Raw genomic sequence first — 16,891 nt, forward strand, 5'->3', positions numbered from 1 at the left:
ATCTTTTTTAATTAGTACTAACCTTCAAAAGACAGCTGTTAAAATTTCATGAGTGATGCTACTTTTGTTATTTTCAAAACAATGGATCAAAAACAATTTCGCGTTTTAAATTTACTCTGCTTCTCGATGGGAAAAGTTACCGTTCAAGCGAAGCAATGGCTTAAAACAACAATGAAACAATGATGCAGAACGCAGAAGACGTTCAAATGAAGCGGTAACATCAGAAAACATCAACAAAAATCCACAAAATCGTTTTGAATGATCGAAAAGTAAAGTTGCGTGAGTTAGCTGACATCGTAAAGATATCAAAAGAACGTGTTGGTTTTATATTCCATGAGCATTTGACTATGAGAAAGCTCTGTCCAATGTGGGTGCCGTGTTTGCTTACTGTTGATCAAAAACAAGAATCTGTAGATTTTGAGCAGTGTTTGACCATGTTTCAACATAACAAACTGGAATTTTTGCGTCGATATGTGACTATGGATGAAACATGGATCCATCACTTCACTCTGGAATCATCGTCATCTGAGTGGACAGCAACTGTTGAACCTTGTGCAAAGCACCTGTAACCACAACAATCGGCTAGAGAGGTTATGGCCTCTGTATTTTGGGATGTTCGTGGTGTAATATTCATCGACTATACTACTACTAAGTAGGGAAGTACCATCAACAGTGAATATTATATAGCGTTATTGGAGCATTTGAAGGCCGAAATTGCAAAGAAACGACCGCATATGGCAAAGAAAAACATTTTGTTTCATCAAGACGACGCAGCGTGTCACAAATTACATAAATTGAATTTCGAATTGCTCCCATATCCACCGTCAGATTCGTCAGATTTGGCTCCCAGCAACTACTTACTGTTCGCCGGTAAGAAATTTCGCACGAATGAGGAGGTTATCGCTGAAAGTGAGGCATATTTTGAGACAAAAGTGGTATTGAAATGTTAGAGGTAAATAAAGTACACAAACGATAAATAATACCACCACTAAATAATACTAACTGTAAATTACTTATTTTATTCGGAAATTTAAATAAAAAACTGATCTGAAATTAAAACACAATGATCGCGATCTAATTAATCTTCAATAAGGGTTTCCTGTTGGCAACGGCACCCGAACCGATTACCACAGACGCTCACACCGAAAATTATGTGTCTAATTGGCCAATTTGTCGGCATAATTAATCGGATATGTGCCGTCGATTTGAAAAACGTTAGAACCCACACCGCGCCGATTTTTCATAACAGCAAACGTAATAACTGTTCGGTTGGCATTACGTGCAAGAAACGCTTTAGAGAAATTCATGACGTAAGGACTTTCACTCATTTTTTTATATTAACAACGTTGCACGCGATCCTGTCCGATTGACAAACCGTAAGGGTTAATTTTGTTCGAAAATTTCGAATGGTGCATCGAATGGTTTTTGACAATAGTCCAACTAAATGAAGTGGCACGGTTACACAATTTGGCAGCGCAATTCAAATGCCAAGGATGTCCTCGCTCATTACTCTGATTCAGTACGAAAACAGTTGGTTTAAAAATAAATACGCTGCATCCATTGTTGATTTTTTGAGAAATGTGCGGCAACGTTTTCCATTCAGTTCTGTTGAGATCTTACCCATCGAAATGGTTAAAACATCACCTGCTTTAATTGAGTTATAACACAATAAAGATTATGTAACGCCTTAACCTTGGATTTTTTCAGCAAGTTTTTTTTTTTTAAACGAACCTTGAATATACAGTTTCACCATTACAATTGCAGTTTATCGAAAAGACTTATTTTTACTGACAAGCAAGAAGCACTACATTTAGTTGGTCGGGGAATCCAATAAATTTACAAACAAGCGTAAGTCGATTATGGGAAATCGACAGACGTAGAATCGTATAAAAATTCCCGCGTTCCGACCGCTTAAAAATAAATTCGTAGCCTCATTCATCGCTTCCGTAATAATTTACTACAATGCTACAACCACGTGGAACCAGTTTTCAATCGCGAAAATATGACTTGCGCACGTCGTATCCCATGATGCAACTCGCGGCGTGGGTTGAGTCACCGTGCTACTGCAGACATTTCGCTTGCCGGTGAAAAATCACGGTTTCTAATTCGATTTTGACCTAATATTTCTTTCTTGTTACGCAACATTTTCTCTACCATTTTAGATTTTCGACTAGAATACCCAACCAAGATGTTAAACAGTTTTATTTCAGCAAACATGCAACAGAATAAAAAATTTCATCATTTCTTCCTGCTTTCCTTCTCGGCATCTTTGCTTGAACCAGCTTGTGCATCTTTCAGAGTTTTCGACTTCACATCACTGCTGCTACGTTTGGCCTTACTCTTCGAGGATGATTTCAACTTTCCCCTGGACAATATCACCAATCCACTCGATTCCTGAAAAAATCGACCAGGTGAAATTTGACACCTATACAAAATCACAAGCTAAGCAAGTTCGGTAATAAATACGAACAGAGTCTGTCGAGTATCTCGATGGATTTATTAAACTGAGAATCTGTTCGTCGAGTGTACTGCGTCTGGTGGTTGGATCTCTTGGTACAGCCTTTTCGCTTAATTTCTCTTTCGTGATTAGTGTGTAAACGTCAATCGTATCGTCCTGGAAAATTGGAACGTTGGAACATTTTCTGTTCGTTTTATTAATAAGTATATATTTTTACTGATGCATCTGCTTCAGTTGTACGTATAACAGTCACATCCTCATCGAAAGTGCTTCTTCGTTTAACGTTTTTGCCTGACGACTCACGATCGACATTATATGCACCATGCTAAAATTTAAATTACTATGGCTAAATTTTGCAAATTCTCAGTTCAATTTTAAAATTATTACTAACAAAAGGGACGTTATATTTTTTTGAGGACTTTTCATCCTCTAAACTGCTTCTTGCCGACGAGCTTGCTCTATTGCGTGATTTGAATGCTGATTTAATGTAGTCGTCGGAATCGTCCTAAAATTTAATGTGAAAAATTGAACTTGCTTAACCAGTATTCTGGAAATTCTGCTCTAATTTTAAAATTAAGTAATACTAACGGATAAAGAGGATTTTTGTCTACGCTCCACTGTTTTTACCATCTCCTCGTCTTGCGTACTTCTTCTACCCCCTTTTTCTTTTGGCGTTGCCTTGCTTTTTAATTTATCTTTTGTTATCATGTGACGACCATCTTCTTCATCATCCTAAAATTTATAGATTTATAGATTTATAGATTTACAACGAGAGGAGAAGACTGTACTAACAGTACTACTGCGCACTTGCTCCTTCGACTTGGAATTTTTACGTTTCGGTTTTTTATTCTGGAATGTTTGTAATATATTAATTTATTTTTTAAATTCATTATACCTCACGTCATCTTGTTCTTGATCATTAAAATGAATGTTGTAATTGTTTAAGGTAGTAGGGGCGGTACATAAAGAAACCACCTGATCTAGATATTCTCTAGCATTGTATTTCAAATTAAATTTATCCTTTACGTCTCGAAATCCCTACAACAATACGATAACTTTTTAACTCATTAAATTTTAAACTAACCTGCGGAATGTAGAAACTTTGAACATCTGAAAAACAACTCATTCTTCACGAAATAATTTAATGTTATCCGTTACGTGTTTGATTCCATGATAATTTCCTTAGATGTGTGACATATGCTGTCAAGTTGACATGACACATGACACATGACCCCTGCTTAACCCACAGCTTAACCGTGACTATTTACAAACGTTCCGATTTAATCGTTCCTTTGCAGGATGCGAAGCGATTAACAGCAAGATAACCAACGATTGCACAAAGATTTGAACCGTTTTAACAAATTGTAATTTGTATCTAACCTTACACTGATCCTATGACTCACCGTTTTCTGCGGTCTAGTAGGCCGGGTCATTGGCAATTTTTTTCAATCGGCCAATATTAAACAAACGAATTAATCGGTGGCTTGATGCAATAAATTAGGCGAAAAAACTAGTTATTTTTTGATTTAAATATATTTATTGTTTAAGATCAAAGGAGATCAAAGGATTCGGTAGTCAAAATTTACTTTCCTCTGAATTAATCGAGATAGAAAAGGAAGATTCTGGTTTTCGTTATGCAAATTCAACCAGCTTGAAAAAAGTGAAACTCCTTTTGTGTCATCAGTTAATTGTGGACCAGTTTCGACTCCTTGAAGAATATCATTGCTATAATCCGAGTGGAAATGAGCTAAAAATACGCGGGCCAGAGAAAGTATGTCGGAAATGTGAAACTTTCACTTACATAACGCACATGCAATCGATCTTTTTGGCATTCGGTTAAACCTTATCAGTTCAGGAATATTAAAAAAAGCGTATGATACAGGTAGCAAGTTGGGTGTTGCAACGCTAGTTTTCTAAAATCTACAAGATTACTTAACTTTAATTTCAATTTTTTGCAACCAAACAATTAAAAGCAAATCATAAAACGGGTCGAAATTAAAAACGAATCAAACCAACATGCGTGAGTGACGAAATTTGTCTTTTGTTTCGGAACAAACGGTGAGGAAAGCCAAACTAAATTCAGGTTAGATAAACAATGACAAACCAACTGGAAATTCAGACGCCTAATTACCCAGTTAAAGGGTCGGTGGTGTGAAGTTCGATTTATTTAATGCGATAATCGATTTGTTAAGTGTGAATTAGATGCGAATCAATATTATCAGATTGTGTGGTTTCTGTCTTGTCTATGGCAATGGTAATTTGTTTTTTCTTGACTTCCTTATATTGGTACTTAATATAATTTCTCAACCTCCGTTGTACCATTGTACCGCTTAATACTGTCTTTTATTAATAGGTACTCTTATTTGGATCCAACTAACAACTAACGAATTTTTTATTCATGAGCCATTGTTTGAGGTTTGAGAAGAGATAATAGTCCGATGGAACTAAATCTGGCAAATAAGGTGGATGGGGAAGCAATTGAAGCCTTAAATCGATGGTCTTGTGTGCCGTTTTGCAGCGAAGTCCACGAAGAGTTTGCCATGATGATCACATCGGAGGACCTGCCGCTACGGACTTCATCGGCAGTGGAGTTTTGGTCACCATGAAACTCTCGAACGAAAATCATGACCACACCTAGTATAGCACATACCATATATTCTTTTAGTAATAATCAAAATTCAATTTTTAATTGAAAATAGAGTAAGTCAAAGTTCATGGGTTGGGTTGAATTATTTTTTACATTAGAAAAAAATATATTCATACTTATATACATACTTAATAAAGTGTTGATAAAAGGTTCCCTGACAAAATTGCAAGTTTATTTTTTCAAAATTTTAATTAAACAAAGCTTGTTTGCACTTTAGCTTCTTTGACTAATACTTCATTGTTAAGTAATATATTTATTTCCTTTTAATCAATCAATTCATAAGTTAATGATGATCGGAATACGAGTAATCAAATTTAATTTTCATTTTGTTGTACGTACAGCAACTTATCAATATTTGATTCTAGATCAAGTCGAATCAGATTTCATGACTCAAGTATTTTTGCATAACAGTACACATCAACAAACCCCCCCCCCCCCCATGTTCAAGCACATTTTCAATTATCTGGTTATATTTTCACATATGTAGTTATAAATAAATCACATAAAATTAATAGTCGGTCGTGCTCTGATAAATTGATAAAAGTCAGCATCATTTTAAAAAATGCTCTCATAAATATTTATGTGGGAAAAATTACTACAGATTGTCTGCGACTCAAACGATTTAATTGTCCAATTCACCTTTATAAAGTGTCTAAATGTCAGGTTCATTACTAAACAAATAGTCCAAATAATGTTGAAGGTTAACTAAAACAAAAAAATTGGTAAAATGGCGTTTTTCGATTTCCATAAAAGTAAATAAAATTGTACTGTACACCACTTATTAATGTAAACATTTAGTTGTTTGATTAATATTAATACACACAAAACGAAAAAAATGTTTGATTGCTTACTTCCGTAAGAGGCCTTGATAAATTACCCATTCGTCCAGTAAATTCAAATAAAATAAATCGTATTTGTGTTAAAGGCATGGAGGTTAATACCTGTAATTGAATTGCAAAAACTCAGTTTCAGGAGACGGTTTCTGTGCAATTAATTTATAATGGAAACGGGTAATTAATTGAATTTGTGACAATTTAAAGGTTAATGTTAATTAATTTATTTTAATTTGTCTGAATATAGGTCGTAGGTATTTTGGGGGCTTAATAATATTCACAATTTGTAAAAATGTTTTTATTATCGCATTTTAATCAATATGGTATAAATGTTTGTACTTTTGAACTAAATTATAATAGTTAAAGAACAATATATTGATGGTGATGGTGATGATGATGATGATTCTTAATTTTCCTCGTCTTCCTCGCATTCTTCCTCCTGGACTCCATCGAGCTTATCGTACATCTTCTGATACAAACTGGCTCTTGGATCATCGTGCCTTATGACAGTGTACTCCATTTTATGTGGTCTGTGATCGCCATCTTTTTTATAATACATTTTAATACTGGTACCAATGAAGACCAATCCCATTAACCCCATAAAATGGGACCCTACTACTTCAGGCCAGTCGTTCCACAAACGCATGAAATGGGTTTTAACTTTTGCCATGCTCAAACCTTCAACGCAAAATTAAGTGTCAAAATGATGATGCGTTCACAGATTGACAGATATATTCAATATTGTGGTTTCGTTGTTTGCTAGTAACAACTTGTTACCAACTTTACATGACGTTTGTTGCAATAAAGAAATTGAGGAATAGTGATAATGAAAATGCGGCTAATTCGTTTATAGATGCAATTAGAATTCGCATCGTGGAGTCTTCATTACGGACACCGCATTGTGATGATACCATTTCTGCCATATTTGTAGAGCAACGGTTGCGTAGATGGAATGGTAATGTTGTTGACATTGTGCAACTACAAACCTATATTATTTTAGACGGGACTTGAATACATCGATATAGATTTGATTCGATTTTATCGTTGTTAGGAAAGACGTGCGGTGCTTTTTACCCATTACCGAGTGATTCTCGACATCGGACGGCAAAATTGGGACGAATGTAACATTGGCACAGATACCTAAATATCGAAATTACAAATATTTATTTACTACCGTTGGGTATTTACTTCCACTCACGACTTAATTGTGTGATAGTGCTAATGAAGTACAGACGAAAGTAAACGGTTTCGTTTTTTAAATTTTATGACTGAGAGTTATTTCGCACCTTTGTTCTATTCCTATAATTTACTGAGAACTTACGTTAGATAACTACTGTGTTAGAGAGACCCTGAATAAACAAACACGTCAGCTCTTTATAAATATTATTTGTATTCTAAAATTATTCCAACAGGGAATGTGACATCATAAAAATAACATAAGCCTAAGTAAGAATTATCTACCTGTATAAATATTAATATTATTTTTTATTAGACAATGCCTTTTGCTTATTCCATCATATGCATTTATACGGCAAGCATAATACTTAGTTTTTATGCATATAGCTCTTTTTATGCCTTCTTTACTAACCTTCCACACTCAAGGATTTTATGCAAATATTTTTTCTGTGTATTTTTGATAAGCAATTACAAAATAGCATCATATAAGAAATTTAATTAACTAACTAGCAGATGTAGATGTAAAACTGTTAATTGGAAAGATTGCATAAATATAATTAATAATTTGTATTGGATATAAATTAATTTATTGCGGAAGTTCATAAAGAAGTTTATGAATTATTAGTTTCTATCAGTTTTAAGTGGTATTTCTAGATTAAAATGCAGTTAATTTTTAAGTTAAGTATGAGTATGATGAATATATATACATATATCAATATTAAGAATAACGCATACAAATAATTTTGTAAACAAATATTAATTGTTAATACAGACAGAACAGTATTATTTTTAACCATAATTTTATTAAATTTATTTGAAGCTCATTAGGTTTGTAATATTTAATTAGATCAAAATCATCCAAAATTAATGTCTGTAAATATTGTCTAGACATTAAACATAGTGTAAATAAATAACAGAATTTGTATTACACGGTTCTGTGATTCTGTAATTTACATAGATATTTGGCACAGGTCATAACAACTATTAGTCGCCTTATTAACAATTATAAAAAATCGAAACGGAAAAAACAAACAAGTCTAAAATACTTTCCGTTCAAATATATTTCTGTTATTCAAGTCTATTTACATTACACTATACAATGAATAGCTAATCTATTAATGAAATTAAAATTTGCAACTGCATTGCGTAACGGTCTTTTGTTCTTTTTACATCGCTCTGTAACAGATTTATGTTAAATATGTCGGACAAGGATTTTATTTAAAAGTATATTTCAATTCAACAAGTTTTAATAATGGTTCTTAACTGTATTTCGAAATTCAAGATACACGTCTTTAACACTAACTCAGTTTTCCATTTAACACAAAATTTACAATAGCAGTAAGCGCTTATAAACAAACACTCGAGTGCACCCAGGAGGCTGTGATGTGCTAGAACTTAAATACTCAAGATGTGATCTCACAATACCCCTTGCCGGAATTGCATATTATTCTTCCCAACATTACCTTAGAATAGAAGGGAAAATCTTTTAAAGACACCTCTAGATGCCGATCTGGGCTCGGACATAACCACAAAGTGGATATATATTAGGGAGGACTTACTTCAGACACTGTTGATAAATGAAGGGGTTAGCCAAAAAAAGGAAAGAAGAAGATCTTTGGAAAGCAACGTATAACATTATAATTATAACATCTGAATGCGGGTATTGCATGGTAAGGAGAGAGGACGAATGTAAGTACACATAGAGGGTGACACTACCTAGGGCCACAAAACACTAACACTCTAGGTCTTCCTGATGAAATTTACATTTACATTTACATTTACACGAGTAGATATAACACATATTAATTTTCATGAAAGTAAAAATATTTTTTCTTATGTAATTAATGTTTAAACTAAGCGGCTTCTTTGCTTTGGCATTTAAAAAATGAAAGTACCTACCAATCCTAAGATAAATTATAAATAACCTAAAAAAACGCACTTTCACATACATGGCGCCCGCCGGATCCGACCATATCTTTTAATGACCGAAGCAGAACAAACAAAAAAAAACTGTTAACATCCTAAGTTTGGATTGAATAGACGTGGGGATAAAGTGAATGGTAATTCAACGTTAATTGGGACTAACATTTCAACTACCTTCTATGACATAAAAAGAAACAGGTTCTCTTATAAGTAACTCAAATCGCACATCCAATTGTGTAATTCGCATTTATCTCAAACGGTTAATAAAATTAAGTCAGACGAATTAAAATCTTTATATTTTAGAAATTTCAACGATAAAACAGGCAGGTGTCAGCAATAACACAGAGGCCACTTGTAAATGCCGTATAAGATCAATAAATAATTCAGATCAACGGTCTGACCAGGCCGCACCATGCGGAAACGTAATTTTTTCAGTCGGTCACCTTGATGACCGACCCGAGCGTTTCCAACCACCGGTGGGCCATGAATAAATTTTCGAATTCGCGTCGAACATGAATTGTGTGTCTAGGTCCAGGATAATTCGACTGAAAGAAAGCGAAAGTGAAATTTGTGTCCGTGTCCAAGCGATTCAATGTCAACATTCGCTAAATTAGTTTCATTTTTGCTATTAGGAACTTTTGCGTTCTAGAGATGGCAGCACGTTGGGCGTCACAGTCTTCGGCAACCAAGACAACGTGTTATGTTACAGTGTTCTAATGAGATTCTTTAAGAAACTTATTATTTATTAATCAGACTTATTTTGCGTTGAATACAAATAAAAGAAACGTATCACGTAAATAGAACAAATAATATGAGAAACATTTATCGATTCGGATTGTGTAAAATTCCGTGAATATTGTAAACACGTGTATTTCCACATTCCCGAATTTATTTATTTGACATGTTGTAAACCTCTAAAAATAAACGACAATATATTTACGTCAAAATATGAACATCATATAAGGTTCAACAACATTTCTATTTAACTGCGTAATATAAATTAGAGAAATTGGTTATAATTGATTAATTAAAACGGTAATAATTTGTGGTTATAATATGTATCCTTTTTATCAATGGAAAACACGTATTAAAAAAGAAAAACATAGATAAATCATAGTATTTGTCCGGACGTGAGATATAACATAATATTTATTTATTTGTACTTATCAATCACTCGAATCAAATATAAATGTGCAAATTTGTTGCAAAGTTTACACTTTTGCAACTATACCAAAAATATATCAGTTACAAACATATTATTTCTAGATTAGAAAATATCAAACTTAATTATTGTGGTAGCTAAATAATCAGTTTCCAAATGTGTTTTTAAAAGTGATAGATAGCATTTTTTGTAAAATTCCAATAGGGCAAGAGAAGATGTGGAAGTAACGTGGAATATTTTAAGGATTTGCAAAAAAATAGTTGATAGTTGAGTAATACAAAACCTCTCGGAACAAATCCATTAACAAAAACTTTCCTTTTTTACATCGCCCAGAAACCAGATATTCAATTATGAATATGGGAATCGCCATTTTCTGTGTTTTTTTTTTTATTAAAACAACTAATATTTTACATGTCGTTACATAACATTTGTAACCTTATAAGTGTAACGAACTGTGCAGACCTTCGATAAACGATTAAACGTTTTTGGAGGCCGCTAATCAGAGTCCGAATTTCGGACACGGGCTATGATCTTCCAAAGACATTGAGCGGCGAAATTCTGCCTGGAATATCAATAAGACGAGCTGACTCCACGTGGTGCTCCGAAGATCCACGTGCGGGCGATATCGCGCGTCTAGTAGTAGATTTCAAGTTTTTTTTATGACTGTTGAGATGAGTCATGCTCGGTCGGAAATGACAGGAAACGAGATTCCCCACGTGGTCTGCATTTGGTTCCCACAACGGGCCTTCTCATGTTCTTGACGCATATCGACGTTCTTATCGGGTATCGGGCATCTATATACATTTGTCTATTTTTGGTAAAGTCAATATATGTTAATAATTGCATAATTTTAATTCACGGTAGATTCACGTTGATGTACATAGTAAAAAAATAAATGGCATTTGTTATCAATCGGAATTGTTTGAGGTCAGATATGCACAAGTGTGATAACGAAACTGCGTCGCAAATTTAGCCAAAATATTAATATATTGTGGTAAATCAGCTGATGGATTGTGTAAAGAGACAATCCAAACAGTTCAAAGTATTTGGACTTCTTAGAATTTTGATCCATTACTTGCAAAAATTAGTATTTATAACTCTACAAATACGTAATTCAGATTACTAATATGTATGTAATATTATTTATATTAATCATGTTCGGAATATTGTTCAATCTTTCACAGAACTAGGTCCATATCTGATATTCTCGTTCACTTTACATATATTATATCCTGATTTAATTAATTTAGTTGATCAGGAAGCATAATTTTATGTAAAGAGTACGAGCTGTAATTTAATTACTAAAACTGAAATTTTAATAGTAGCAAAAATCTGTTTGAAAGACTCATTATGAAAAAATAAGGGAGTAATTTTTGTTCCTGAGACTGATCGTCTAGGGGTTCAGTCAAATCAGAGGGTTATACGAGTGTTGAAGAACGCAAAACTTATGCACATTTTTATTATAAAAATTAATTTATTATATTAAGTCACGAATGTTTCCATTTCTTTCTTCTATTTCCAAATGTTCTTAGAAACCCATAAAATAAAAAATTCCTTAAAATCAATAAATTTGACTTGAAGCCATATGTTTAAAAAACAAAATGAAAAAACGATTTTACTGTTGTTACATTTATTAAAAAAAAAATTGTTTAATTCTACCCTTATAAAATTTCTACTTTTTTTCCTGGTTATTTTTTTTAGGCAAAATTGAAGAAATTTTACTAGCAAAATTAACTAACATACACCACTGGATTAACCACCCTCTGAAAACAATTAAAAATTATATTCTTTATTTGAATATTTTTTTTTTTAATTAAGTAGTCTATGGATTAAATTCAAAAATAGCAAAATTTATTCTATTTTTCAACAATATTGGAATATTATTCTAATAATACTATACTAATTATACTATACTTAAACTAATATTCATAAAACTTCGTGTTAGAATTAATGAATTATGTGCGGAAATTAACCCAGAAGAATTGAGAAGTATAACTACGAATTTAATAAAAAGATATAATAAATGTATTGAACTAAACGGTGTAATTTACTTACTTAGTGTAAGTAAATAAAATTTGGGTGTTAAGAGTATTAATATAAATATAGAATATTTCAATATTTCACTGTTTATTCCATTGTTTTAAAAAATTAATTCATAAGAAAAATATGATTTTCAATTTTTCCACAGAATTATATGCCTGTTTTTTATGAAATTTGGGTATATACTCATTTCAGAGGGTGCTTAATCCAGTAAAAAATTGCTAGTATGATTTCTTCAATTTTCATGCCTATAAGTACTTATTGCCATGCTTTACATTTACATACGTTGTAATCGGACAAAAAATACAAATTTTATGGAGGAGTTCCGCTTTCAAATGGGCCACACTGTATTTGCAATGTGGTCTAGTGAAAGCGTGGAGCGAGTCATTACAAGCTGTTTGTTTGTCAGGGGGCGAACTTTAGGCTTAAAAACATAGCAAACCCTCCAAATTTCTTCAAATAGAAATGGAGATCAAATGATACATAATACCTATTTAGTTTTTGAAAGTGGATCCACTGGATTTAAATCTGATAGCAAACTTATTTTTTATAAAAAATTACAAAATCAATTTTTTTCATTAAAATTAAATTTTAAATATAAATGGACCACACTGTATGTGTTTATTTCAAGAAGTCTTCAGAGTTATAAATAATTATTGTGCTTTAACTCAACAATTACCTATTTTTAAGTGGTTCATAATTTTTTAATCTTGAAATTCATATGTTTTGCACGTATGGAGTGTCACGTTACAAGATGGACATTTTTCCAAATAGACCTGTTTTAATTTTCAAGATGAGTATTTCAATAATAATAATATCGTAATATTTTTACATTCAAATTATTCAGTATAAAACGAATCGAAATATTTTATATACTTTTAGACAATTAAAATATAAAAATGAACTTCATAATTATCTAGAAGATTATTTTAAAATTTATAATTATATTATATCATATATACTGCGTCAACATAATTTCTTGAGCCTTATTTAAAATTATACAAATAATCTCTTTAAATAAAAATTAACAAACACTCTGGTCCAATCAAGATTTAGTACACAAAATGTTTCCTTCAACCTTCTGTGGCGCCAATTAATTTTTATTCCCTTAAACAGAACCAACCAACAATCCATTCATATTTGGCTCCAGTTACTAAATAACTTCGCAACATTTTCAATGTTTAATCAACCAATGACTCATTAAATGCTAATTTTGAATTTAATAAATGAATCATTCAATTTTCTAAGTTAACAACATTATGCTTCTCTCGACTGTAATGTCTTTAAACAGACTCTCTGATTTACACCATTTGGTTTGAAGCAACTGGTTGGACTAGAAATATTTGACGTGTATTTGTGGGTGTGTTACAGCGTCGAAAGTGGTAATGCATCGTCTCTATATGTCGAAAACGTATAAAACGCCGGCGAAGTTACGGACATAACGGTGAACTCATCGCCGTTTAACATTCTGCACGGTTTATAAAAAAAATGCCGAACATGGACGTTGACATGTTTCGTGGAACGGACGTAAATGGAAGATTATTAGAAACTAATGTTGGGAAACTCACGATTGTGAAGAAACGAATGATAAATTAAGCTGTTATCGGTACCTCCTCCTTAAAACAATGAAACCGGCGTTTATATATATTTATATTTTAATAATGGTTTATCGCGGTTTCAAGGATCTCCCATAAATATTTAACACATTTCAAGCTGTTTCTGTGAAGGTAATCGGTATTGATAAAACGTGAGATGTGTCATTTGCATATGGGCACATTAAGGTTTAAATAAACGATAAAATCGCGTCAAGATTGACGTCTGATTTTTAAATGAGAAAATTGAATGCCCCCGATAACTATTCAAATGGTGTACGGTTGGAATATTTAATCATTATTATGTACACTTTTCCCTCTTATCATTTTCCTGTTCGAATATTGATATTGGTAGGATGTTGTTGTAGACGTTCCATAAATATGTGAACAGAAATTGCTGTATTTCTAATAAAAGCAAAAAACGAACTAAAATATTAATTGAATTCAGATTCATTATTTTATAATTTATGAATTATTAGCATCATAAAGTGATTGATAATCATATGACAAACAAACATATATAATGTTTAATACGATATATTTAATTGAAATTAAATTAAAGTAAAAAATAAAATTAATTTTTAAATATTGTAAATGCTAATATAGAGTAACTTGTCTCTGGCGTAAATTTGAAAAATTAGGTCCCTGTGAACATAAACAATGTCTGTAAGCGTAAATATGAATGCAGCAGCGAGTGTGGAATTTTATATAACTTAATCAGTAAATAAATTCTCGAGGATTCTAAATAAATTGAACAGATGACAAAAGTGAAAGTCCTTTCTATTCAATCATTTTTTATTACTTGTTTGATATATTGAAGTTTGTTGAATTAACATTGCGAAATTGTATATTAAATATTGCCTCGCATGTGAACATACAAGAGTTAATTAAATTTCTCAAGGTGCATTATCAAATTATCTAGCCGATGGCTATTAGCATGATATTAACATGCTATTAGTTTAATAATTAATTAATTGTAATTTTTAATATTCGATAAAGCATAAATTTTAAATACTATGAAGTGTTGACACCTAGTGTCTAAATAAATAACTAACATATTTATGTTTAAAGGTTTCTGTAATAAATGGTTTTATGTAAAGAAATTTAATATCAAATTCAGTTTCAGTAGATGTCGCACCTAGATTTTAATTTAAAAAAATTTAAAGTGGTGTCATACTTAAAATTTATTTCATAATTAACCATAATGCACTGAATATTTTTTGCTTATTAATATTATTGATTTTATAAGTATTTTTCATAACTCCCTGTATAAACAATAAACGAACTCAGGGAAACTGTCATAAAAAATACATAACTACATTGTTTATATAAAATTACAAACACGTAAATATTGACTGACGTCTTTTTACACTTCCTTCAAATTCGTTACCGTACAATGGGACGCCAACAGAAGAATGCTACTACCCCCGCTACCAAACAAAGAAGGAGTTATTCGTAAGTATAATAGTATAATTTTTCACATGATCTGTTAAATTTAACAAACAAACAAATATTTACATCATCCGATGTCACCTGATTTTAAGAAAGAGAGATTGAGCCAAAAAATTCCTTGGCACATCCCCAGTTCCGTATTAGGATATGAAACACAATTCAAAATAATTACACGTGTAGTTATTTACATAAAAATTTTACTAATCATGATTTGGAACAACAACAATGTGACGAAACATATCGCAAATTATCGCAAAAACAGAAATAAATCCTATCGGATTATATTTTTAACCCTGGTTGCGCCCCTGTTTCGCGACCTTTGTCCCTTGTGACGTTCCAATAAAATTTATCCAAGAAATGATCGATATGTTCCGTCTTTGTTTGACACATTAGACAAATAGCTAACGTCATGCGTAGAACGTCCGGAAACTTTCTAGAAATTATCAGACGTTTATAAGACAGCTACCAGGGGCTATTTTTACGTAATAGTACCTCAAATCTTTAAGCGAAAGCAGGCTCTATTGTGATAATTGTTTATTAAGGTTGTGATCTAGTTAAATTTCAATAAAACATGCCAAGACGTGGTCGTGCTTCTCCATCACCCTCAAGGTAAGATTTTTTTAGGTTATGTCAATGAAAAAGTGTGGAAATTTTCGATTTATGTTACAAAAAGGTTGTATATTTTATGTTGTAATTAGATGATATTAAATATTCGTATTTACTTTTATGGCACTTCTGAATATACAGTTTTTAAGTTTCGAGTCAATTTAAATTGGAAATAAATATTTGAAATTGTCATTTCAGAATACTAAACTACAATCACATAAATAATAACATCAGTCCCATGTGATTCACATGTAATAATACATGAACATAGATGTTTATACAAAAACCCTTATTGTTTTCAGGGGTGGCAATTTGCCAGCTCGTGCACCCGCACCGGCTCCGGCCCCAGCTCCTGTTCAAGCAGCTCCAGCCCCATCTCAGGGTCCCGGTCTTTTCGGTCAAATGGCCGCCACAGCTGGTGGTGTTGCTGTTGGTTCGGCAATTGGCCACACTGTTGGGGCTGCAGTTACAGGAATGTTCAGCGGAGGCTCTAGTGAACCAGCACCTGCCCCAGTTCAGCAACAAGCCCCACAACAGCAATATGCCCAGGCAGGTGCTGGTCAAAATGAACCAGCTGGACCTTGCGCATGGGAGATCAAGCAGTTCTTACAGTGTGCCTCCACACAATCTGACTTGACCTTGTGCCAGGGATTTAATGAGGCCATTCAGCAGTGCAAAATTAAATACAGTAAGTGCCTCTATTTACACATTTTTTCTGAGTTATACTAATTTGTTTACTTTTGTTTCAGATGTTGCATAAAGTAGTAGTACTAGCTAATTTTAGTATTATTCAGATCACATTATTTTATTTAGATCAGATTGAAAGCAGACATGGGTCTATACCCTTAGTTCCTGGATTTTTTTTACTGTTTATTATATTTTGAACAAAATATTTTGTTATAGATTATGAAGGAAGATGTAATAATAAATTTCAAATGAATGTTACTTCATGTTTTATTCAACGAATCATTCGCGCAATTTAATTAAAATTAGTTTTAATAT

General features: G+C 32.4%; 2 protein-coding genes across 3 annotated transcripts; one reads left to right on the forward strand and one right to left on the reverse strand.

Moving 5' to 3' along the window:
- Positions 1-2,184: 2,184 nt before the first annotated feature.
- On the reverse strand, positions 2,185-3,632 carry LOC109604916 (cylicin-1). Its single transcript, XM_020021471.2, has 8 exons — positions 3,543-3,632; positions 3,359-3,496; positions 3,251-3,307; positions 3,047-3,190; positions 2,850-2,963; positions 2,676-2,783; positions 2,471-2,614; positions 2,185-2,394 (listed from the first exon to the last, which is right to left on the reverse strand). The coding sequence occupies exons 1-8, from the start codon at positions 3,582-3,584 to the stop codon at positions 2,239-2,241; spliced, it is 903 nt and encodes a 300-aa protein (XP_019877030.1). The 5' UTR covers positions 3,585-3,632; the 3' UTR covers positions 2,185-2,238.
- Positions 3,633-15,138: 11,506 nt separating this feature from the next.
- LOC109604914 (coiled-coil-helix-coiled-coil-helix domain-containing protein 10, mitochondrial) lies at positions 15,139-16,834 on the forward strand. 2 transcript variants are annotated; one of them, XM_020021468.2, is made up of 3 exons: positions 15,139-15,286; positions 16,192-16,577; positions 16,639-16,834. In XM_020021468.2, the coding sequence occupies exons 1-3, from the start codon at positions 15,228-15,230 to the stop codon at positions 16,647-16,649; spliced, it is 456 nt and encodes a 151-aa protein (XP_019877027.1). In that variant the 5' UTR covers positions 15,139-15,227; the 3' UTR covers positions 16,650-16,834. The 2 variants fall into 2 exon arrangements, with proteins under 2 accessions (XP_019877027.1, XP_019877028.1); XM_020021469.2 differs by lacking the exon at positions 15,139-15,286 and adding an exon at positions 15,711-15,892.
- The last annotated feature ends 57 nt before the right edge of the window (positions 16,835-16,891 follow it).

Source organism: Aethina tumida, chromosome 1, assembly GCF_024364675.1.
Source record: "Aethina tumida isolate Nest 87 chromosome 1, icAetTumi1.1, whole genome shotgun sequence".
Classification (NCBI taxonomy): domain Eukaryota; kingdom Metazoa; phylum Arthropoda; class Insecta; order Coleoptera; family Nitidulidae; genus Aethina; species Aethina tumida.

Coding starts and splice junctions, on each gene's coding strand:
- LOC109604916 (XM_020021471.2), bottom strand. CDS start 3,584: ATGAGTTGTTTTTCAGATGTTCAAAGTTTCTACATTCCGCAG. Junction 3,191..3,250: donor AGCAAGTGCGCAGTAGTACT/GTTAGTACAGTC, acceptor TATAAATTTTAG/GATGATGAAGAAGATGGTCG. Junction 2,395..2,470: donor CGAGATACTCGACAGACTCT/GTTCGTATTTAT, acceptor CGATTTTTTCAG/GAATCGAGTGGATTGGTGAT.
- LOC109604914 (XM_020021468.2), top strand. CDS start 15,228: ATGGGACGCCAACAGAAGAATGCTACTACCCCCGCTACCAAACAAAGA. Junction 15,287..16,191: donor AAACAAAGAAGGAGTTATTC/GTAAGTATAATA, acceptor TATTGTTTTCAG/GGGTGGCAATTTGCCAGCTC.